This window comes from Myotis nattereri (assembly GCF_964212035.1).
Source record: "Myotis nattereri genome assembly, chromosome: 18".
NCBI lineage: Eukaryota > Metazoa > Chordata > Mammalia > Chiroptera > Vespertilionidae > Myotis > Myotis nattereri.
In genome coordinates this window covers 13637289-13661865 of record NC_138093.1, presented here as the reverse complement: position 1 = coordinate 13661865, position 24577 = coordinate 13637289, and the positions used below count along the sequence as shown (strand labels likewise).

The window sequence follows — 24577 nt, the reverse complement described above, 5'->3', positions numbered from 1 at the left end:
CTATAATAGAGATGTCTATTATACATGTATGTATATCCTGTATCCTATAGCTTTATTGAGAAGCACTGTTTTAAGTGTATTGTCCTTAGTCACTCATGTTCTCACAGCAGCCCAATGAAATGGATTTTTTTATAGGTGAGGAAATAGAGGGCTTCAGCGGTTCTCAACCTGTGGGTCGCGACCCCTTTGGCGGTCGAACGACCCTTTCACAGGGGTCGCCTAAGACCATCCTGCATATCAGATGTTTACATTACGATTCAAAACAGTAGCAACATTACAGTTATGAAGTAGCAACGAAAATAATTTTATGGTTGGGTCACAACATGAAGAACTGTATTTAAAGGGCCAGAAGGTTGAGAACCACTGGCAGTAGTTTGCCTAATGTCACAACTAGTGAGCAGGAGAACTGGAATACAAATCTAAGTAGTCGAGCTTTAAAGCCCAGGTCTTACTTAATCATTAAGCAATATTGATTCTCAGAGGATTCCCGACACATTCTAGTAGGCAGTCAATAAATATTTGTTCCATCAATTAGTGAATGACATAATAAAATGTAGGGGGCTCTACTAACTCCAGAATCCTACACTCGCCTTTTTTTCTGGGTGGTTGGTCTCTGGTACCACCGTTCATTTAACCGAGGGAGAAAGGGTAAGGAGACGTGGTTTAGACTAGGAAAGTCGACTGTTCCCAGGGGTTGACTTTCTGCCAGAAAGGCTGCGTTGGGGCTCGCTTTTAGTTTTAGCATGACTTCAGCGCACTTACTCTCCACACCAGGAACGCTGCTTTATGCAAAACTGAGCCGGCAGTAACCTCTGGGACGGAGTTGGCTGGGAAGCCGCAGCAGGCTGCACCTCGCAGGCTGCACCTCGCAGGCTGCACCTCGCAGGCTGCACCTCGCAGGCTGCACCTCGCAGGCTGCACCTCGCTGGCTGCACCTCGCAGGCTGCACCTCCAGCGCGCACCTCGCAGGCTGCACCTCCAGGGCTCCACTGCGCGTGCGCCCCGCCGCCGGGAAGGTGGCTACTGCGGCTGCGCGAGTGACGGGCCCGGCCCTCCCCCGTCACGTGTTGGAGGACCGCGGCGTGGAGGCCCCGGTGGCGGTAGCGACGGCAGAACGTCGGGCAGTCGGAGGGTTTCCGGTTCCGGTGTAACGTTCGGGCTCCGTCTCAGGGGCTGAAGTTTCTGAGGTGAGTAGTGGCCCCGGGCCCAGAGCGGGTGTCCGAGCGCCCGAGCGCCCGGGCGCCGGGGGCCGGGGCTCCGTCCCGGAGGAGGACCGCAGCGGGCAGGCTCCGCGGGCAGGCAGCCGAAGGAGCACCAGGCGCTGTGGGAGGACGGCTGAGAAGGAGATTGTTGAAAGGGCGGGGGCGGGAAGGAGACGGGCTGGGAGACTAGCTCAGAAATGGGGAGTTTGGGTGGAACAAGGGGGGCCAGGGACCCGCCGGAGGGAGGAGGGAGCAGGAAGGGAAGGATAGGACTGGGGGGCGGGGGGGCTCGGGTTGTGGTGAAGAAGAGCCCGGCGTGAGGAAGTCCTTCCGAAGACTGGGTTCTGCTCCCCGCTCATTCAGACATCATTCCGCCTTCCTCGCCTTCCTCTTCATAGCAAACACCCCCCCCCCCCCGCCCCACTCGGTTATTGTTCAGCGTTTGATCAGCGACAAAGCTAGTTACTGTGCGAGACTGATTTTTGCCCACTGCCTGTTCCGTGTGCACGTCATCTTACATGGACTTGGACACAGCTGTTTCTAGCGCTTGGGCGCACCTTGCATCGGATGAGCGGTACCTCCTTCGCTGCTGTGGGTTTCCACGCTGCGTGCACCCTCTCGCCTGTGATTCCGCTTGGCTGGACTATACCTCTCTTAAGGCGAGCATTCTTCGCTGGTCTGTTCACGGGTGTACATATCCTCAGCACCCAGCGTATTGCTTGGCACTTGGTAGTTACACCGTACATATTTACTGAACGGATTAAGTGCAGTGTAGGTATGGCCCTTGTCCTCATTTTGTAAGATGGGTAAACTGAGGCTTAGAGGGACTCGCTTGCCCGAAGCCTGCTAAATAGCAGAGGCTTGGTGTTGTCCACGGTGAGCTCTTTTCTTCACTCTGGTGTCAGGATGTGCTGCCTTTGAGCAGGACACACTTACACACTTAATATGTAGGGATTGGTAGGTTATACTTCTATTTCGTGAGGGGTGAAGAGAGAACTGTTTTGTAATGTGTCACTGAGGCATACAATCTTTTTCACTCCTAGTTTCATGATTTTAATCTACTAGCTGCTTATGGTTATACCAAAATTAAATACAACTGTTTAACAACGGATCTTAAAGAGGATAAACCTGCCAAGAAAGTAGAAGTTAATCAGATGATCTTTTAGGAGAAAAGATACCTTAAGACATCTTGAAAGATTGATTCCTAGGTTAGACCTTGATAGGTTGCACTGCTGGGAGGTTAGCTTGGAAATCGAGGTCAGGGCAGTTACTGACTTCTAGGCATTATGGAGGAAGTCAGGGACATAAAATGTTCTCTATGCTCATGAGTTGTTTTTTAAATATATGTTTTTTAATTTTTAGAGAGAGAAGGAAGGGAGAGGGAGATAGAAACATCAGTGATGAGAGAGAATCACTGATGAGCTGCCTCCTGCACGCCCCTACTGGGGATTGAGCCTGCAACCAGGGCATATGCCCTGATGGGGAATGGACCCTGACCTGGCTCATAGGTCGATGCTCATCCACTGAGCCACACTGGCCAGGCTCATGAGTTTTGAGTTGAGATTTAGGTAGGAGATCAGAATGGAAACATGAATAATGTTTAAGAATTATACCAGCTTGCATTAAGTAACAAGGATTTGTTGTAGGGAGTCCTTTATGATAGTGTTTTCTCTACTAAGCTAAATAGTAGGAGAATAAAGGTGAAAAAAGCAAAGAGCTAGAACATCCAAATGAGGGTATTCCTTTCTGAGCTGAGGGATTTACTCTTATCAAGTCAACTGACAGAGACCCTGTAGAACAAGCATGTCAAACTCAAAGGCTAACATGGGCCAAATAAGGTTGAAGTTGATGTGGGCCGCAAAAACACAAAAGCTTCAATTTTCATAGAAACGTAGGTTTATTTCGATAGAGACATGCTGAATACAAAAGGCTGAAATAAATGAGTAATCATTAACATAAAATAATAGAACATTTTAATAAAAATTAATATTTTTTCTTGAACATTAACTTACCAGACACTGAATAACTGCACAAATTAATAAGCGTAACACAAATAAACCTATTTTTCTTGTTCTCCGAAAGCAAAATATTTCCTGTTGCGCACACCAAACAAGTCAGTACAAGACTAATGATGTGGCAGTTGGCTGTTCAAATATTCGCTGCTAGTATTAATGGAGAGAAGTGGTGCGCCTGCGCGTAAGGCGCGTAAAGGAAGTGAATGCAACACGATTATAGTAATCAGTCATTAGCGAACATTGTAGTTCGTTATTATGTATAACAGGATATTGTAAAAATTAAGCTATGACATTTTTATTAAAAAGTTTCTTACATACCGTTATATTGGCTGGGCCACAGAAATATTTGTTGTAGACCACATATGGCCCGCGAGTTTGACATGCTTGCGCTAGGACATGAGAGAAAATTATCTGGATATGGAATTCTCACTGGGATGAATATGAGTTCAAAGAAGTGTGACCAGCTCTTTGCCGCATCTGCTGCAAGGATGAAGACCATTCTCAGCAGTCAGACTGTGGACATCACTCTGAAGGGACGTACAGTTATTGTGAAGGGCCCCAGAGGCACCCTGTGGAGGGAATTCAATCAAATCAATGTAGAGCTCAGTCTCCTTGGAAAGAAAAAGAAGAGGCTCTGGGTTGACAAGTGGTGGGGGAATAGAAAGGAACTGGCCACCGTTCGCACCGTCTGCCGTCATGTACAGAGCATGGTCAAGGGTGTTACACTGGGCTTCCGTTACAAGATGAGGTCTGTGTACACTCACTTCCCCATCAACGTCGTTATTCAGGAGAATGGTTCTCTTGTTGAGATTAGAAATTTCTTGGGTGAAAAATACATCCGTAGAGTTCGGATGAGGTCAGGCATTACTTGTTCAGAATCTCAAGCCCCGACAGATGAGTTGATTCTTAAAGGAAATGACATTGAACTTGTATCAGATTCAGCTGCTTTGATTCAGCAAGCCACAATAGTTAAAAACAAGGATATCAGAAAATTTTTGGATGGTATCTATGTTTTTGAAAAAGGAACAGTTCAGCAGGCTGATGAATAAGATCTAAGTTGTCCAGATATAGAAACACCGAGATGCCGAATGATTTGTCACAGTTGTTTGTGAAATTATAAAGATGTACAATAAAAAAAAAAGAAATGTGACCAAATAGTCTTAAGGATTATGAGCTTTAATATAGGATAAACTGAAAAAAAAAAATATATATATATATAGGATAAACTGACCTGGATAAGCCCTCCCTTACTTGCAACCCTTAAAAGAAAGGGAATCTATAGGTCTGGGTTGAGCTAAGGCAGTGGTTCTCAACCTTCCTAATGCCACGACCCTTTAATACAGTTCTTCATGTTGTGGTGACCCCCAATTTCATTGTCACAAATTGAACATAATTAAAGCATAGTGATTAATCACAAAAACAACATGTAATTATATATGTGTTTTCCGATGGTCTTAGGCGACTCCTATGAAAGGGTATTTCAATCCCCAAAGGGGTCGCGACCCACAGGTTGAGAACCACTAAGCTAAGGAATGCCTGCTTAGAAGTAGAAAAGATAAACTCTGGGTGGGCTTTTTTCAATCTTGTTTTCATGTTATAAAACAAGTCCTTGTTGATATGACAGGATCAAAAAAGAAGCTAGAACTCTATCCTTTTGGATTTTTTTGAGAGAGGGGAAGCAGAGAGAAAACATCTATCAGCTGCCTCCTGCATGCACCCAAGTGGGGATTGAGCCCACAACCCAGGCGTGTGCCCTGACCGGGAATTGAAATGGCAACCTTTCCTTGCCAGGAGGACATCCAACCAACTGAGCCATACTAGCCAGGGCTAGAACTCATTCTTCAGACTAGATTATTCCCAGGGTTGGTTGGTTTATTCCACAAATTTCATTGACCCACTGATACTGAGTTAGGGTTAAAAATCAAACAGGATGGAGTTCTTTTTGCTATGAAGTATGCGTTTTAGGTAAAATATTTGGCTTGAAATGAAGTGGAGGAACTGCCTAAGCATAATGATCTACTAACCATTGCCTGGAATCACTTTGGTCTTTTCCTATCCTCTAAGACTTTTCCTGATTTCTTTGTAGGTGCTGTATAGAACTCCGTCTGAGCCAGCCTCCCTTTCCTGAAGAATGGCACTGTCGAAGAGGGAGCTGGATGAGCTAAAACCATGGATAGAGAAGACAGTGAAGAGGGTACTGGGCTTCTCGGAGCCCACAGTTGTCACAGCAGCACTGAACTGTGTGGGGAAGGGCATGGACAAGAAGAAGGCAGCTGGTATGTACCTTTCTGAATCTTCTGACTGACCCTGAGATGACCCCAAAGACTGCTTTGAACTTTCCCAAAAGGATCAGGCTACATTTTTTTTCTTGCATTATAATGCAGATACCTCAACTGATTTTGCTTTTTCTCTTATTTCTTATTTTTGTGACATTTTGAATCTCAGACTGACGTCCCTTGACCACTGTCCTGAGTTACCTAAGTTAAACTTACTTAAGAAATATATTAAAGGGAGGTGGATACATCATCTAAATATATAGAAGTTGTTAATGAAAAAGTTGAGGGAGGTAGATTTTGTTTATGATCATCTCTGCTATTTGGAGAAGAGTTAGGGAGATTTTTTTCATCTCAAGTTTGATGCTCAACTTAAATAGATTGCTCTGGCTATGCTCCCTCCTACTCTGAAGAATTATAACTGTATTTTTACCTCATAGGGTGAAGTTACTCAGTGTAAGAAGATTTATGGGAATCCTACAAAGAACTTAAAAGATTTTCCTCCCTCAGGGATAAATTTCCAGCGTTGGTGTCTGTTATATGCCTAGTATTAGACTAAAGTACTCTTACCTTTTTAATCCTACCACCTCTTTTTTTTCCCTTTTAGACCATCTGAAACCTTTTCTTGATGATTCTACTCTCCGATTTGTGGACAAACTGTTTGAGGCTGTAGAGGAAGGCCGAAGCTCTAGACATTCCAAGTCTAGCAGTGACAGGAGCAGAAAACGAGAGCTAAAGGTAGGTTACAGTTAACTATCTGATGAACTCGGGATTCAGTGTTTTGAATGGTAACAAAGTTGCTGAGCTTACCTGGCTCACACTTTGAGATCCACTATTAGAATACCTAATATTCAAGAGAGGTACTTAGAGCTGAAAGCAGGGGGGGTTAACTTGTATTATCACCATCTATGGTAATGAACTACCTAAGTTCATGGGTTGAAATATTCCAAGGAAACAATTGATAAATTTGTCCTATTTTCATATACAGTTAGGGATTTTGGTTCTCATGTTTCCCTATGTTTCTCCCCCTCCCCCCACCTTTACTACTACCTAAAAATTGATTGATCTAAGATTTTGTGCTTCGATTTGCTTGATGCCTAATAGATTGCTTCAGAATGTGATTCCACTGCTACCTGAGTGTAGACCTTATTGTTGCTCCTTTTTAGAGGTTTCTCTGCAATGGACTTACAGATGGAATACCTAACAACAGTTACTATTTATTATTTGTCTGGAGAGCCTGCCATTTTTCTACATAGCATCTTACTAGCCATCTGGCCCCATGAGTAGAGTACTTAATGGGACCATCATTACTCCCTTACCTCCTTCACTTTTTATTCTATGGTTGCTGATTGGTCATGGCCTCTTTGAATATTTGCAGTATCAAGTAGCTGATCTCTATATATCTTTGCTCTCTGTCTCTCTCTTTAAAAAAAATCTTTCTGTGACTTCTATCAAACCTTCCAAAGTGCTTTTGATACTTTGGCTATCCTATTGCTTTTCCTGAGGCACAAAAGGGGAATAAGCAATGTCTGCTTGGTCCCTAGCCAGGTTATGGAACTAAGAGAAACAAACATTCATGCACTCTTTGTGTTTAGGGCATTGGAGGGTGATCAGCGGAATAAGAGCTAGTCTTTGCCTTAGAGGAATTTGCTATTTAAGGGTTGAGGGTCAGGGGAGCACAACAAAATACTCACAAATTATAAAATATGAGTAGCAATTTCATGTAAATTTTAGGGTTGACTGTAGACTTTTGTTGAATTTTATCTTTAAAGGGGAATGCTTGATGCACAGTGTACACAGATCTGTAGCGTGAACATTAGTTATGATAGGGCATGTTGCTGTATAAGTGCTTAGGTGGGATTAATAAAAACGGTTTCTTGAAGGAGGTATCTAGATAGCCCTGGGATATGGGTCCCTTTTTGGTCCATTCACGTCCCAACCCCACACAATATATTATGGGAGAGTCCTTTTTCTTGAACTGTAGGAGTTCCAGGAAGCGCTCACCCCTGGCCGAGGATATGTCCTTGCAAAACACGAGCCCTCCTAGTGAAGAGGGGATGTCACCCAAAGCCTACCACCGGTGTGTACATTTGCTTTTTCCCATTGTCCCTTCCAGTTGGCCATTCTTGGTCCTGTTAAATTCACCTTGCAAGCTAGTCAACAATGAGTTCCCATTGTTTGATAAGAACAGTGTTATTGGGGAGTACTGAAGAAGAAAGAGAAAGCCCCTGTCCTGGAAGAGCTTAGATTCTAGTTGGGAGAAAGTACTAACATGAGAGATGTAACACTGGGCAAGCAGAATGTAATTTTACATAGTATAAACCAAGCTCGTAAGTGCTAAGAGAAGGCGAAACAACAGTTTGATCAGTATGGGATGAGATTATTAATGAGGAAAACTTCCTGGAGGAGGTGAGTTTTAGGCAGGAATTGGAACAGGGGTTGTGGGAAAGTTGAGGGAGATCATTACACATATGGGCAGTAGCATTTGCAAAGACCTTGAGATGGGCATGTTGATAAGGACATGGGGATGAAAGTTGCTTGACTGGAGTGGGTGAATGATGAAGTTGGGTGAGATGGTTTATTTGGTGGAGGGTCTAGAAGACTCTGGGAAATGCCACAAAATGTTGATAGGAACTAGGATGATTCTTCTCTTCTCCCATGGGCAGGGATACAACTCTTCTTTCATCTTGGGTTCCCTTAGGAAGTGTTTGGTGATGACTCTGAGATCTCCAAGGAATCCTCAGGAGTAAAGAAGCGACGGATACCCCGTTTTGAGGAGGTAGAAGAGGAGCCAGAAGTGATCCCTGGGCCTCCTTCAGAGAGCCCTGGCATGCTGACTAAGCTCCAGGTTAGTATTAAGAAATGGAAACACCCCTGGCCGGTTTGCTCAGCGGTTAGAGCGTTGGCCCGAGAAACAGTGTCTTGGTTTGGTTCCTGGGCAAGGGCATGTACCTCGGTTGCAGGTTCAATACCTGGCCCCAGTTTGGACTCCTGCAGGAGGCAACCAATCGATGTGTCTCTCTCATGTTGATGTTTCTCTCTCTCCCCTCCTTTCTACTCCCTAAAAATCAATGGAAAAAATATCCCCACTCCTCGGGTAAAGGTTTTTTAAAAAAAAGAGCTGGAAACAGTCATTTTGTGAGTTGGAGAAGCAAGAGATATGTGGATCCAGATTTACTGTGGCCTTGATGTGCATTAGTGTTTAGTACTGGGGAACTTTCATTTCCTGTTTTATGTTTCATCATTCCTTGGATTAACCAGGAGTATTTCAGTTGAAGGTTAATGAAAGGCATTTACTGAGCACCTATTATGTGGCAGGCAAGGTGTGTTACATAATGTCATTTACCCAGGTATCTACCTCATTGGGTCATTGAGAAAATTATTGAGATAATCAGAATTCAGCTTGATGGCAGAAGAGAATTTCCAAAAACAATTCAGAGAAGGTATAATCCACTTAAATAGTTTCAAGTTGACTTTTAATGTTTTTAATAGGAATTACCTGGTTTGTTTTTTTTAATGGTCACTGTTAGACAATTTTGATACCTCATAAGCAGTAACTGCTTCTTATACCAGTTAAAATTTCTTGGGAGGAAATATATATGGATATATTCTATTGGGTAGATAGGTTTGTTTATATGATATTTCTGAAAGGAATGAAACTGATAATGATGTTTTTTAGTAGAGAATGAGGTGGAAGAATTCACAATATAAGCTTTTGTACTTTTTACATTTTGAACTATGTAAATATATTACCTACTCAAAAAAAAAAAAAAAGTGTTGCCCTGGCTAGTTTGGCTCAGTGGCTAGAGCATTGGCCTGCAGACTTGGAGAGTTCCGGGTTCAATTCCAGTCAAGGGCACAGCCCAGGTTGCAGGCTTGATCCCTAGTGGGGGGTGTGCAGGAGGCAGCCAATCAATGATTCTCTCTCATCATTAATGTTTCTATCTCTCTCCCTCTACCTTCCTCTCTGAAATCAATAAAAAAATATATTAAAAAAAAGTTGCCCTAGCCAGTTTTCTCAGTGGTTAGAGTGTTGGCCGAAGACTGAAGGGTCTTGAGTTCAGTTCCAGTCAAAGGCACGTACCTTGGTTGTAGGCTCAATCCCCGGCCCGGTCATGGTGTGTGCAGAGGCAACCAATCAATATGTCTCTCTCACATTGATGTTTTTCTCTCTCTCGGTCTCTCCCCCTCCTTTCCACCTTCTCTAAAAATCAATTGGGGGGGGGGGGAGGTGGCGGGGAATGTCCTCCGGTAAGGATTAATAACAAAAAATGTTAAAAATAAATTTAAAAGGGGGGGGGCGAGGAAACATTTGTAATACTTTAAGCAATAAATAAATAAATAAATAAATTTAAAAAATATCTTGGAATGCCCTGGCCAGGTAGCTCAGTTGGTTAGAATGTTGTTCCAATACTCCAAGGTTGCAGGTTTGATCTCCTGTCAGGGCACATATAAGAAGCAACGGATGAATGCATAAATAAGTGGAACAACAAGTCAATGTTTCTCTCTCTCCCCCCTCCCCAGTCCCCTCGCCCCACCCTTCTCTCTCTGAATATAAATCAATAAAATTTTATATATATATATATATATCTATCTATCTATCTTGGAGCCCCTTGACACCAGTTCTCTTGGAAAATTTAAGAAGAGTTCATTTGATTGTGTCCTCAAGGAGTTTACAGTGACTATGAAGCAGGTCTTTGTATTGTCATCTCTGGTTACCCGAACAAGTAATTCAGGGACCAATAACCTGATTTAAAAAAAAAAAAAAGGCATGATGATTTCTATTCTAGGAATAGAAGTTCTATTATGAGTTTGCATATGTTATTTAAATGCTCACAATAGCTTTGGTAAGGTATGTGTTACTCTTTTTACCCCTTTTAGACACTTGGAGGTTTAGGGATTAAATACCATGTCCAAGGTCACACAGCATTAAGTGGCAGAGTTAAGATTCAAACTCAGGTTTCTCTGACTCCAAAGTCTTAGTCATCAAGCTATGTTACTACCTAACATACCAGTCCTGCCTTGGGAAGATAGGTTGAAAAATTTTAGTGCTTAGCTATGTAGATTCATCTTTACTAAATTTTCTAGCCTATGATACAGGCAGAATGTGATGTAGTCATTCAAAAAATGTTAAGCCTCTAGACCTGAAAGCCCTTTGGATTTAGGAACTTGTATGGGAGAAATAAAAAGGAGTCATTAACAGCTTTCCAACTCTCCCCTATTCCCGAGAGCAGATCAAACAGATGATGGAGGCAGCAACACGTCAAATCGAGGAGAGGAAAAAACAACTGAGTTTCATCAGCCCCCCTACACCTCAGGTATTATACCCAGATTACTCTGAAAAGAAGAATCTTTAACACAGAATTTCTTGCCATCCGTTCAAATGTGAGTCCAGAAGTGCCTGCATGTTTCACTCCAGTCTACCACTGAGTGTGCGTGTGCGTGTGCGTGAGTGTGTGTGTGTGTGCATGGGCGCTCACCCACCTACCTACCTGCCTGCCTAATCCATCTAATTCTGACTTCTTTTTACCCATCTCACAGCCAAAGACTCCTTCTTCCTCTCAACCAGAGCGACTTCCAATTGGCAACACTATTCAGCCCTCCCAGGCCGCCACTTTCATGAATGATGCCATTGAGAAGGCAAGGAAAGCAGCTGAACTACAAGCCCGCATCCAAGCCCAGCTGGCACTGAAGCCAGGGCTCATTGGCAATGCCAATATGGTGGGCCTGGCCAATCTTCATGCCATGGGCATTGCTCCCCCGTGAGTATCTATTTCATGGAACCCTGTTTCTGAAGCTTGAGAAGCAATAAATGCCTTTGAATGTCATTAATCCTCTTCTTCCAAGGAACCTAAATTATTTCTCACAGTTACATATTTCTTACATAAACTCAGTAAATACCAGTTGAATTTATTCTTTTGTCTTCCCTGTTGCAGAGTTTATAATATTTCTATAATTGGTAGGACTGAGGTTAAGATTATTCATCTAATATTGAAGCTAGAAATAGAATCAGGTCTCCTGGTTCCTAACTCAGCTCTATCCAATAAACCACATTAGGTGAGACCATATCTGAGTGTTCTCTATAACTGGGTAAAGATGATAAACTTCATCTTTAGCATCTACGATTGGTGTGGCATCCCTTACTGACCCAAGAATTCAGGAGTAAAGAAAGATAGGATTGCAAATTTATATCAGTGTAATCTGTCAGTTTGTTTAATCTGATTGTACTTTTTTTTTGAAAGTCAACATGCAAAGTATATTAGTCAATTTTTCTTTCTAAGAAACCTTGAAATCTCAGTGCATTACAACAATAAACATTTATTTTCTTGCTCACAAGTGTGCAAGTCATCTTTGGCTCTGCTGGACTTGGCTCCAAGCTGTGAGTTTCGGTTCAAGTCTATTCTATGCATTTCCTCAATCTTCTGTGTCAGTGGCTTCCAAGTTCTTCCTGTGATGGATCACAGTAGTGCGTGAGAGTGAGATATCTTTTAAGACCTTGGCTTAGAACTAGCACACATAGTTCCTTCCACATACATTCAATTGGCTAATGCATGTTGCAAGTCCAAGTCCAACATTGATTGTACTTTATAGTCAAATAACCAGTTTGGTGTTTTCAATCAAGATATTACTCACTTATGGGTTTACGTTCCCTAGAATTGGGTAACCTGGTTGTGTTTGTTGGGTTTTGATTTGTTTTATTTTCTGTTTGCTTTTTGTTTGCCTTATTTTTCCATATGCAATTTATTTCTGTGTGGGCTATTTTTCAGGAAAGTTGAATTAAAAGATCAAACTAAACCTACACCACTGATTCTCGATGAGCAAGGTCGCACTGTAGATGCAACAGGCAAGGAGATAGAGCTGACACACCGAATGCCTACTCTGAAGGCCAATATTCGTGCGGTGAAGAGGGAACAATTCAAGCAACAGCTTAAAGAAAAGCCATCAGAAGACATGGAATCCAATACCTTTTTTGACCCCCGAGTTTCAATTGCCCCTTCCCAGCGGCAGAGACGCACTTTTAAATTCCATGACAAGGGCAAATTTGAGAAGATTGCCCAGCGGTTACGGACAAAGGTATCTGGATAAGAATATAACCTAGAACTCCAAAGAAGTTAGGGAGGCGACAAAGGACATTGAATAGAGTCTTAAAATACTGTCAACTCATTTCTCTGTGTTTTAGGCAATTGGATTTTTAGCTGATTTGTCTTCCTAATTATATTCTGTTTAGGTGGAAATAAAATTGAGTTGAAAATTCTCCACATCCAAATAACAGTGGAGGGAGACAATCCAGAAAACCCTTTGAGTGATTGAGGAAAGCTATCCTGGTGTTAAAATTTACTGAAGACAATCCACACACTTGGAGAGTTGAATTGACTGTATATTCAATGACTTTTGCCTTGTTTTTATCTTCTCAGAATGAAGTTTTCATAACATCCAATTTCTGCACATTTGCTGCAGGCACACATTGGGTGAAAGTAGTGATGAGGGTGAGATGTATTACGTAAAGGATAAAATAAAGCAGGACAGCTCTTTTTTCTAAGCTTTCAGAAATTATGAACTAGTGACAGTTAGTGTAAAGAGTTTAACAGGGGAGTGTTTTAAAATTTGGGAGTCTACCACTCCATGTTTTATCTTTCTTTCTTGGTTTATCTTGTCCTTAGGCTCAACTGGAAAAGCTGCAGGCAGAGATCTCACAAGCAGCTCGAAAAACAGGCATCCATACTTCAACTAGGCTGGCTCTCATTGCTCCTAAGAAGGAGTTAAAGGAAGGAGATATTCCTGAAATTGAGTGGTGGGATTCTTATATCATCCCCAATGGCTTTGACCTGTGAGTTTGTTAGTTCCTTTTAATAAAACTAGAGTTTTAATGGGAGAGATGACACTTATGCATTAAGTAAACATTTAAAATCCAAGAGAAATAGGTAACTGTACACAGGCTCATATACTTAAAAAGAATATGTTGTATGAGTTATTTTTGTTTGTTTTTTTGGTTGATATAGGAGAAATGGGCACAAACAATCTGAAAGAGCAGATCTATTAATTATTTGCTTTTGTTATATATTGCTATTTGTTTTTAGCATACTTGTTTCTTATATTTTTTGTTACTTTTAATAGGTGTTTATGTTTCTTAAAGATCCAGTTCTAGAATAGAGCAAGGATTCTTAGTTGATGGGAGAGAGAATGGTAAATAAAGCATATAAGAAACATTTGGGAAAGGGTAAAGGGAGCCAAATATATAGTAACAGGGTGATTTGACTGGATGGGGGGCACACAATGCTGTATGCAGATTGTGTGTCATGGAGATATACACTTGAAACCTATAGAATCTTATTAACCAATGTCACCCCAATAAATTTAATTTAAAAAATAAAAATGTTTAAAAAGAAACATGTGGAGAGCATTAATTATATCTGCTTCATCATCCTGACACATGGCTTTAGGAAACTGTATTTCAGCCTTTCCTACCCTTTCTTTGTCAACCAATTAATGTTACTAATTAATGTTACTAATGAGAGAATGTGGTATCTATCAGGGTGTTAGAGTAGAAAAAAGGTCGAGAATAACTGGTGTGGAGAGTGCATCCAACCTTAGTGGGACCCAGTTTTCTCATCTTGAAAATGATGTGTAATGTAATTACATGTTATAGATATGCAAATACTAAAAAGTGCTTGAGTGCTATTATAGAGAGTGGATTTTTTCATTGCGTTTCTGAGACTCCCCCCTCTCGGAATCATCTCTACCCACATATCCTGTTTTCCCTTCTTCCTCCAATTTTAGTACAGAGCAAAATCCCAAGAGAGAAGATTATTTTGGAATCACAAATCTTGTTGAACATCCAGCCCAGCTCAACCCTCCAGGTAATATATAGATTACTCAGTCAAGACTCTAAAGAAGTACTAACCAATAGAACTTTATGTGACAATGGTTTCTATCTGAATAGTAGCCACTGTCCACATGTGACTATTGAGCACTTGAAAAACTGAGTTGCACTAATATAGCAGAGATTGAATTTTTAATTTTGTTCAATTTTAATTGATTTACATTTAAATGGTACATGTGGCTAGTAGCTACAGTATTAGTGCAGCTTTAGAGCACTGAAGCCTAATTTCAAGAGGCCCTCACTGATGTATATTACAAGTTGGGCTTTTGCCATAGTGTTGACTCCCAACTCCAGTCTGTACACCAACTCTAAATATCTGTCCTTCAGTTTTTGTCTTTAGCCTTTCTCTCTCTTTATCATTATTGTAGCAAAGGTTTATTAGCACAGCCCTGGCCAGTTTTCTCAGTGGCGAGGGCATCAGCCCGTGAACTGCAGGGTTGTGGATTCAATTCCCCGGTCAAGGGCACATTCCTGGATTATAGGTTTGATCCCAGGCCCCAGTGGGGACACATGTGGGAGGCCACCAATCGATGTGTCTCCTTCACATTGATGTTTCCTTTTCTCTCTCTGTCCCCCCCCCCGCCTTCCACTTTCTCTAAAAGTCAATGGAAAAAATATCCTAAAGTGAGGATTAACAACAAAAAAGAGTTATGTGGATTATAAAACACTTTAATGTTTTTATCAGGTTTGAGATGAACAGAGGAGATAATACCTCAATTAGTAAATTTGCTTGCTAATATCAATATCTCCAGTAACTTCAGAAAAATAGATTGAGATCTTGAGTTCTAATACAAGGTATAATATTGAATTTTATTTAATCAGAGTCTAAAAATAAAACCTTACTACCTAAAAATAACCAAGACAATTAAAGATTCTGGTTTGTTTGTGTTTTTGTTTTAATCCTTACTCAAGGACATTTTCCCATTGATTTTTAGAGAGAGTGGAAGGGAGGAGGAGAGACAGAGAGAAACATTGATGTGTCTCTCACATCGATTGGTTGCCTCTGGCACGCGCACTGATTGGGAATTGAGCCTGCAACTGAGGTACATGCCCTTTACTGGAATTAAACCTGGGACCCTTCAGTCTACGAGCCAGTGCTCTATCCACTGAGCAAACCGTCTAGGGGTAAACTAAAGATTCTTTTAATGTGATTGATATAACACCAATGTCCCTCTAATATGCTTATTGCTTTAGTACATTCATTTTTCTGATTAACAGTCGACAATGACACACCAGTTACTCTGGGAGTATATCTTACCAAGAAGGAACAGAAGAAACTTCGAAGGCAAACAAGGAGGGAAGCACAGAAGGAGCTACAAGAGAAAGTCAGGCTGGGCCTGATGCCTCCTCCAGAACCCAAAGGTACATTTTTTAAAAGCAGGGATGAAAGGGTGGCATGTTGATCTCTGCAATTGTAGAGGAACTTTAGCATCTCTCTGTATTCTGTTCCTGAGGATCATTTATTGGTTTTTCTTCCTTTTCCAAATTTTCTGTCATCTTTCCTTATTCAGATAGATTTTGAGTGAGCACTGTTATGTATAGGATCTTTCACTAAATGCTGTTATCGGAGTGAAAATACCAAAGAAATTAAGGTCCCAAGGTGAAAGAGAGTAAATGAGGGATAAGTGTTGATGGAAGGAGACTAAACTTGGGATGGTGAGTGCACAATACAGTGTGCAGATAATGTATTGTAGGATGGTACACTTGAAACCTATGTAATTTTTAAAAATATTTTTTATTGATTTCAGAGAAGAAGGGAGAGAGGGACAGTGAGACAGAAACATAAATGATGAGAGAGAATCATTGATCGGCTGCTTCCTGCACTCCCCGCACTGGGGATTGAGCCCACAACCTGGGCATATGACCAGGAATCGAACTGTGACCTCCTAGTTCATAGATCGACACTTTAGCACTGAGCCACACTGGCCAGGCAAAACCTATGTAATTTTATTGCTCATTGTAACCCCAGTAAATTCAATTAAAAAAAGAAAACAATAGCCCTGGCTGGGTAGCTCAGTTGGTAGAGTGTTGTCCTGATAAGCCAAGGTTTCTGGTTCGATTCCCCGTCAGGACATACACAGAAATCAACCAAAGAACGTATAAATAAGTAGATCAACAAATGGATGTTACTCTCTCCCTCTCTCTCACTCCCCTCTCTCTCTAAAAAAATTAAAAATTTTTAAAGTTTCTTTAAAAAGAATAATAAAAAATAAAAATAGTAAAATAAAAATAAAAAATAAGGACATTTTATTTTATTTTTTTAAATATATTTTATTGATTTTTTTTTTCTTACAGAGAGGAAGGGAGAGGGATAGAGAGTTAGAAACATAGATGAGAGAGAAACATCAATCAGCTGCCTCCTGCACACCCCCTACTGGTGATGTGCCCGCAACCAAGGTACATGTCCTTGACCGGAATCGAACCTGGGACCCTTGAGTCTGCAGGCCAACGCTCTATCCACTGAGCCAAACCGGTTAGGGCAAAAAATAAGGACATTTTAAAAAATTAAGTTCCTTGTCTTTTATAAATTTAATGCATGACAACTATTTAGATTAACTGTGTGAACATCCACAAATACTGAGTTAATTGTATGGTCTTTTCAAGGTAGGAGTTCCTAGAAGAAGTGAGTTTTCAGCAGATCTGAAATATGTAAACAGTATGAATTGGTAGAGAAGAGAGGATAGGTTATCCCAGCCGGAGACGCGATATGGGAGATTGATTTCTGTCCTCTCTCCACTGCAGTGAGAATTTCTAATTTGATGCGAGTATTAGGAACAGAAGCTGTTCAAGACCCCACGAAGGTAGAAGCCCATGTCAGAGCTCAGATGGCAAAAAGACAGAAGTAAGTGCCATGGGATTGGGTGGAAACCCAGGGCAAGTATTTTTCCCAAACTTTTCTGGGGGATCCACATTTGAAGGGAGGGGAGAGTCCTCCGTTGCTCTCTCTTTCCCTCAGCCCTGCCTCTGATCTTCAATGCCTTTCTCACTTGTGGATGTCCTTCCTGTCACGACAGAGCGCATGAAGAGGCCAACGCTGCCCGAAAACTTACAGCAGAACAGAGAAAGGTCAAGAAAATTAAAAAGCTTAAAGAAGACATTTCACAGGGGGTACACATATCTGTATATAGGTAGGTGTTCAAACTGGCAGCCTTTCCCTTAGAACATTTCCAAGTCCTTGAGGCAGAATCACTGTGGTCTAAAAGCATACCTAACATCAGCCCCTACTCCTTAAATGACCTTAGTGTAAAGAGGAGTTAGTAAATCTTTTACAATGGTGACGGTTAAAGGCTTACTCTTCTGTGTCTGAGGCTTCTTAGTGGACCAGTAATATTTCTGAAGAATGAATGAGTGAGTATATTTGTTCAGGCTAAGATGTGAACTAAAGATCATCTATGATTTTTGAAGCATAAAATACCCTATTTCTCCAGGAAGCATTAAAAGTTTCTTCAGTAACTATATCCTTATCCTGATGTATTGCAGTAACCTTTTACCGATATTCCCACTCCAAAATGCACTTTATACAGTGTAAATACTTTTTACCTTTGTGTTGATTTAATGTTTTTATTCTCTTACGTTGAGTACCTGTGTGTCTTCTATTTTTTTAATGTTTTAGTACCTAGTTCTTTATTATAAAAGTGATATATTTATTATAAAAGTAGTGAATCCTTGTTCAGATTAGAAAAAAAATTCTAACAATACAGAAGGGCACTTAAGGGGAAGTCCTCTTCCTATTCTCTATCCCTTAGGACCACTCACTGTAGATAATTGCAACTAACAGTTTTTCATATATCCTAGAAATTTTTTATGGATAGCATTGTAACTACATTCTAAGCATCTAGAGTAAATTTTGATTACCTATTATTTGTTTTAAGGTGGAGTGCAAGACTTGGAAGAAGTATAAGACAGTATAGACATAGAAATATGTCTAGACTCATCAGTTCTACCTTTTAAGCATTAGTATACTAGTATTTGCTTACTTCAAAGACCTTTGTTTTTAGACAGAAAATCATTTTGGATTCATCTTTTTATTTGCCATTCCATTCAGTTAGCTACCAATGCTAAAATGAAGCCATAACTAAACTTTCCCTTCTCCAGAGTTCGAAATTTGAGCAACCCAGCCAAGAAGTTCAAGATTGAGGCCAATGCTGGGCAACTGTACCTGACAGGGGTGGTGGTACTGCACAAGGATGTCAACGTGGTAGTAGTGGAAGGGGGTGAGTCTGAAAAAATTGAGGGAGATTGTCCCCAGGCAACCCTGTGCCTTGAAGTGATTAGCATGGCGGGAGAAAGGAGAAAAAGATACTATTTTAGAACCATACCCGGGTATAATATCCTGGGCCTCTGCTTTGTGTTTATTGGAGTAAAAGGCCCTAAGATATGATTCCCGGGATTGCTTCAGCTACCACAGTAATGTCAGCATTGAATGAGCTCAGAGGTTATTTTCTACCCCACCATCTTCCACAATTTTGGCAAAATTCTTTTCTGTTTCCAGGCCCAAAGTCCCAGAAGAAATTTAAGCGTCTTATGCTGCATCGGATAAAGTGGGATGAACAGACATCTAACACAAAGGGAGATGGTGAATGGGGGTTAGAGGGGATTAAGTGGGAGTTGGGATGGTATTGTGTCCACTCATCAATTCCCCTCCTGACGTTCTTGCTAACACTGGGTAATGTTCAGGAATTTTAGAAAGACCCATTTGGACTATGAATATGCTAGACATTCATACATGGTCATGTGCATGAGTGTTCATTATTCTGCCTATCCATTAAGGCTTTTCCCTCTTTCTACCAGTTTCCCTGCCATGTGTGCATTGTCTATTTTATCCTTTATTTTAAATCCTCACTTGAGGATGTTTTTATCGATTTTAGAGAGAGGGAGAAACATCCATTGGTTGCTCCTGTTTGGGATTGAACCAACATTTAGGCATGTGCCCTGACCGGGAATCAAACCCACAACCTTTTGGTGTGTGGGACCATGCTCAACTGACTGAGCCACATGGCCAGGGCTGTTTTTTAATTTTTTTTTTTTTTAAGGGGTGGAGGGAGAGAGAGAGAGAAAAAACATCAATTTGTTGTTCCATTTATTTATGCATTCATTGGTTGATTCTTGTATGTGCCCTGATGGGGGATCAAACCTGTAACCTTGAATGATGCTTTAACCTACTAAGCTACCCAGCCAGGGCCTTGTCTGTGTTGTTTGTGTGTGTGTGTTTAATTTGAGAGAGAAACATTGATGTGAAAGAGAAACGATCAGTTGCCTCCCTATGTGTCCTGACCAGGAATCAAATGTGAAACCTTTTGGTATACGGGACAATGCTCCAACCAACTGAGCCACCCAGCCAGGGCTGTATTATTATTATTTTTTTAAATATTTTTTATTGATTTTTTACAGAGAGGAAGGAAGAGAGATAGTTAGAAACATCGATCATCTGCCTCCTGCACATCTCCCACTGGGGATGTGCCCGCAACCCAGGCACATGCCCTTGACCGGAATCGAACCCAGGACCCTTCAGTCCAACGCTCTATCCACTGAGCCAAACTGATTTCGGCAGTATTATTTTTTGATAAAAAAATTTTTAAGGGGTTGAAGGCAAAAACAAAAAAGATTTTCAGATCCAAAAAGCTTCCTGCTTTGTTCAAGAGAATGTACTTTTCATTCTTTTGCCCAACTTTATCAAATACGTATATTTGAAATCCTCTTGGCCACCATTCTTCCATCAGTATTCATTATTTTCTTTGAAAACTTTGGTTGGCATTTAACATACACAGAGAGCCTTATTTTTTTACTTTATTTTACCTAACATTTTGGTCTTAAAGTATTTTTTAACCTTACAAAGTTTATTTTTTTTTAAATATAGTTTTATTGGTTTCAGAGAGGGAGTGGGAGAGAGAAACATCAATGATGAGAGAGAATCATGGGTCTGCTGCCTCCTGCACGTCCCCTACTGGGGACCAAGCCTGCAACCTGGGCATGTGCCCTGACAGGGAATTGAACCGTGACCTGGTTCATAGGTCGATGCTCAACCACTGAGCCACGGTGGCAGGGCACAAAGTATATTTTTTACTATAATTGACCTATATTTTGTTTCGTAAGTGTTCCTATTTTTGTTTGATATATCTGCCCTCCTCCTCCATTAGACTAAAACCTCCTTGAGAATGGACTGTTATGTTGGCATATGAAGCCTGGCTCTCAAAGTGCTCATGACAAGTTTTTATTTTTAATTGCTCGTTTTATTTATCTACTTATTCCCAGTATCTGGCACAACTCTTGACACATAGTAGGTGCTCGATAAATGTTTGTTGAATTAACTGATTTTCCTGCCTATTTAAAGCTTTCAGTCTAATTTGGGGTAAAGAGTAACAGAAGACGTTTGATCCCAACTCATGGTAAAGGGTGACAATATTTAAAATAATTTGGGTAGATTTGAACATTGTTTGTTTAGAACCTAATTTTTGGTCTCTAGTCTATATTTAGAGCAAGACTTAGCTATATTGTCTTTTCCAGATGATGAGGAATCCGATGAGGAAGCTGTGAAGAAAACCAACAAATGTGTACTAGTCTGGGAGGTAGGTGATTCTTTTCTTTTTTTTATTTAATATATTTTATTGATTTTTTTTACAGAGGGGAAGGAAGGGAGAGGGATAGAGAGTTAGAAACATTGATGAGAGAGAAACATCGATCAGCTGCCTCCTGCACACCCCCTACTGGGGATGTGCATGCAACCAAGGTACATGCCCTTGACCAGAATAGAACCTGGGACCCTTGAGTCCGCAGGCTGACGCTCTATCCACTGAGCCAAACCGGTCAGGGCAAGGTGATTCTTTATTAAACACTGAAGCAGAACTTTAATTCTTGATTGTTTGTACTATTCAAATGGAGTGATGGAATGGTAAAATTAAGTAATGACTAATCCCTTGAGTAATTTGTGTTTCTTGATTTTTTGGGGGTGGGGGGGGGAATTTATTGTTAAACGTTTGGTAGCAAATTCTAACTTATTATATTTTAGTTAAATTGAAGATCATGTTAGTATCTGCCATCTGGAAAAGAGTATGGAAAACCAGTGGCAAGATCACAAATTCTCAGTTGAGCTATTTCATAGTCATAGAAGTTGGGGAATCTGGGCAGTACTATTTATTAGCTGTGCAACTGGGTGAGGCATGTTTAACATCCAATACTGTTTTATGTAAATGTAATTTTTCCCTCCCTATTGTCAGGTATTTTTTTGTTTGTTTGAGAACCTAATTAGATTATTTGTGTAATTGTACTTTGTTCATTATAACTAAATCACTCTTCAAATAGAACTTTTTTATGATTATACAGTTTTTTCATTCCTGAAATCTTAGTGAAGCAGTATTAGTTCCGAAGAATGAATGAATGAATATGCTTATTCAGACCAATTTGTGAAGTAAGCATTGTTCTCCTGTTTTGAAGCATAAAATATCCTATTTCTCTAGGAAACATTAAAAGTTTTTTTCTCAGTAGCTATCCATGTCCTGATATAGTACAATAATCCTTTTATCCCCACTCCAAAATACACTTTATACATTGTAAATATTTTTACCTTTGTGATTATTGTTTTCATTTTGTTCTTCTGTATTGAGTTCATGTGTACCTTCTATTTTTTATTTTTATTTTTTAATATATTTTTATTGATTTCAAAGAAGAAGGGAGAGGGAGAGAAAGATAGAAACATCAGTGATGAGAGAGAATCATCGATTGGCTGCCTCCTGCAAGCCCCACAATGGGGATCAAGCCCTCAACCAGGCATGTGCCCTTGACTGGAATCAAATTCGGGACCCTTCAGTCTGCAGGCCAACACTCTATCTACTGAGCCAAACCAGCTAGGGCAATTTTTTAAATGTGCTCATGTATAGTAACTAGTTCTGTATTATAAAAGTAATGTTCTACAAAAGCAGTGAATGCTTATTAAAATAAATTCTAGCCCTAACCGGTTTGGCTCAGTGGATAGAGCATCGGCCTGCGGGTTGAAGGGTCCCATGTTCGATTCCTGTCAAGTGCATGTACCTTGGTTGCAGGCACATTCCCAGTAGGGGGTGTGCAGGAGGCAGCTGATCGATGTTTCTCTCTCATCGATGTTTCTAACTGTCTGTCCCTCTCCCTTCCTCTCTGTAAAAAAGCAATAAAATATATTTTAAAAAAATAAATAAAAATAAAATCAATTCTATTTTATTTCAACAAAGAAAAGCACTTACTGAAATAGTTCCCTTTTGATTCCCTGACTCTTTAAGACCACTCTTTTATAGGTAATTGCTACTAATTGTTTTTCATGTATCCTTCGTTTTTGGCTCATAAGTCCCCACCTGCATATTTAATATCCCGCCTCTTCATCTCTTCCATTTATCTGAGTGTCCTCAGAAATTGTGTCTCAGGTTCAAAAACAAGCCAAGTTCTGCTCTAGCCTCCTTATTGGAGTCTTCTCCCTGGAAGTCTCTTGAGGTAGCACTTTCTGACTTGTTGCTACTGGTGCCTTTTGTGAGAATGCGCTTCCACCCAGTGTCTTTTTCTATTGCAGTTCTCTGGAGATCACCCCCCTGGCTCCCATTTCCCTCTCCCCCTTGTCCCTCTATTCTTCATCACTGGGCCCCAAAGCCGCCTTCTTGTACACAGGGTCTCACTAAGTCTTGTGAAAAGAGTCCTTTTGGCCTCTGGTTCTCTAACACCTTTGTCCTGAAAAGACCAAATTTAGTCTTTGAGGCCTGGTGGGAGACAAGTTCATCCCATCTCACTATCCATAGTCCTTCCAGACTTGCTCTTTCACCCAAGCACCAGAGCACAGAACTCTTCTTTTTCCACTCAGTCAAAAAAGACCAACAAACCCTTATGCATAAATTCATGAAAACTCATGCAACATCCAAGGAGGTGGAGATTAGAATTTCTTTTTACCATCAAATCATATTCAGCTAGGCACATTGCTACACAGGTGTTTAGGTTTTATGAAAGAATATCTGATTTAAACTAGAAATTGCAGTGTTGTTATTACAAATTTTGTCTCTTTCTCAGGGTACAGCCAAAGACCGGAGCTTTGGGGACATGAAGTTCAAACAGTGCCCTACAGAGAACATGGCTCGGGAGCATTTCAAAAAGCATGGGGCTGAACACTACTGGGACCTTGCGCTAAGTGAATCGGTGTTGGAGTCTACTGACTGAGACTACTGCCAGCCCTTGCCTCCACCCTCTCGCCCATGTCTCTTCAGTCCTCTCCCTTATGCTACTTCCCAGCCCAGCCCACTGTGTGTGTGATCTCAGAACGGCGCCACGCTGACACTGGGACAAAGGGAGAACACATTGCTCTCTTCCCCTGTCAGCCTGGGGCTGCCCTTTACTCCCCTTATGTGTATATGATTAAAGAGTTATTTTTAAAATTTGTATGATATTTTTCATACACTCATAGGTATTGGAGTTTGGGTCTTCAGGTGATCTTTTCTCCAGACGCCTAGCAATTGCTGTGGAAAAAGAAAATTTTGTCCTTGAAGCTTATGTATATATGAATGAATGAAAGGATGAATAGGTATATATTTTTGAGGTCTAATGGAAATTTTCTGGCCTCATCTTGGAGCAAGAGTGCTAAAACGGTTTTTCTGGAGCAGAGTGAAGCAAAAAGAGGTGTTAAGTAGGTGAGGGGGAAACAAATGAGTGTCCATCTCTCAGCCTTCAATAGAGTCAGGAGGTAGACAGGTTACTTCTGGTCTTGGCTAAGTAGTCATTTAAAAAAATATTTTATTTTAGCCCTAGCCGGTTTGGTTTAGTGGATAGAGCGTCAGCCTGCAGACTAAAGGGTCCCGGATTTGATTCCGGTCAAGGGCACATGCCTGGGTTGCGGGCTTGATCCCCAGTGTGGGGCGTGCGGGAGGCAGCCGATCAATGATTCTCTCTCATCATTGATGTTTCTATCTCTGCCTTTCTGAAATGAATAAAATATATATATACATATATATAAATTAAAAGTCTTTGTTCAAAATTTTTTTATTTTAAAATGTTTTTATTGATTTTTAGAGAAAGAGGAAAGGAAAGGAAGAGAGAAAGAAACATCGATCGGTTGCCTCGTATGCACCCCAACCAGGGATTGAACCCACAACCTGGACATGTGCTCTGACCAGGAATCAAACTGGTGACCTTTCAGTGCATGGTACGACACTCAACCAACTGAGCCACACTGGCCAGGGCTAACTATTTTTAGCAGGAAAT

At 40.9% G+C, this 24577-nt stretch overlaps 2 protein-coding genes across 2 annotated transcripts; both read left to right on the top strand.

Moving 5' to 3' along the window:
- The first annotated feature begins 1062 nt into the window (after window positions 1-1062).
- On the top strand, window positions 1063-23754 carry PRPF3 (pre-mRNA processing factor 3). Its single transcript, XM_081112453.1, has 16 exons — window positions 1063-1187; window positions 5304-5493; window positions 6098-6228; window positions 8192-8338; window positions 10725-10808; window positions 11032-11252; window positions 12258-12564; window positions 13152-13318; window positions 14269-14348; window positions 15590-15733; window positions 17114-17213; window positions 17386-17499; window positions 18467-18585; window positions 18864-18947; window positions 20876-20937; window positions 23393-23754. Exons 2-16 carry the CDS (start codon window positions 5349-5351, stop codon window positions 23537-23539), a joined length of 2052 nt encoding a protein of 683 aa, XP_080968579.1. The 5' UTR covers window positions 1063-1187; window positions 5304-5348; the 3' UTR covers window positions 23540-23754.
- LOC308534126 (large ribosomal subunit protein uL6-like) lies at window positions 3580-4266 on the top strand (the record flags this gene model as incomplete). The annotated part of the gene is made up of 1 exon (XM_081112454.1): window positions 3580-4266. The coding sequence occupies one exon, from the start codon at window positions 3580-3582 to the stop codon at window positions 4264-4266; it is 687 nt and encodes a 228-aa protein (XP_080968580.1).
- Window positions 23755-24577: the final 823 nt, after the last annotated feature.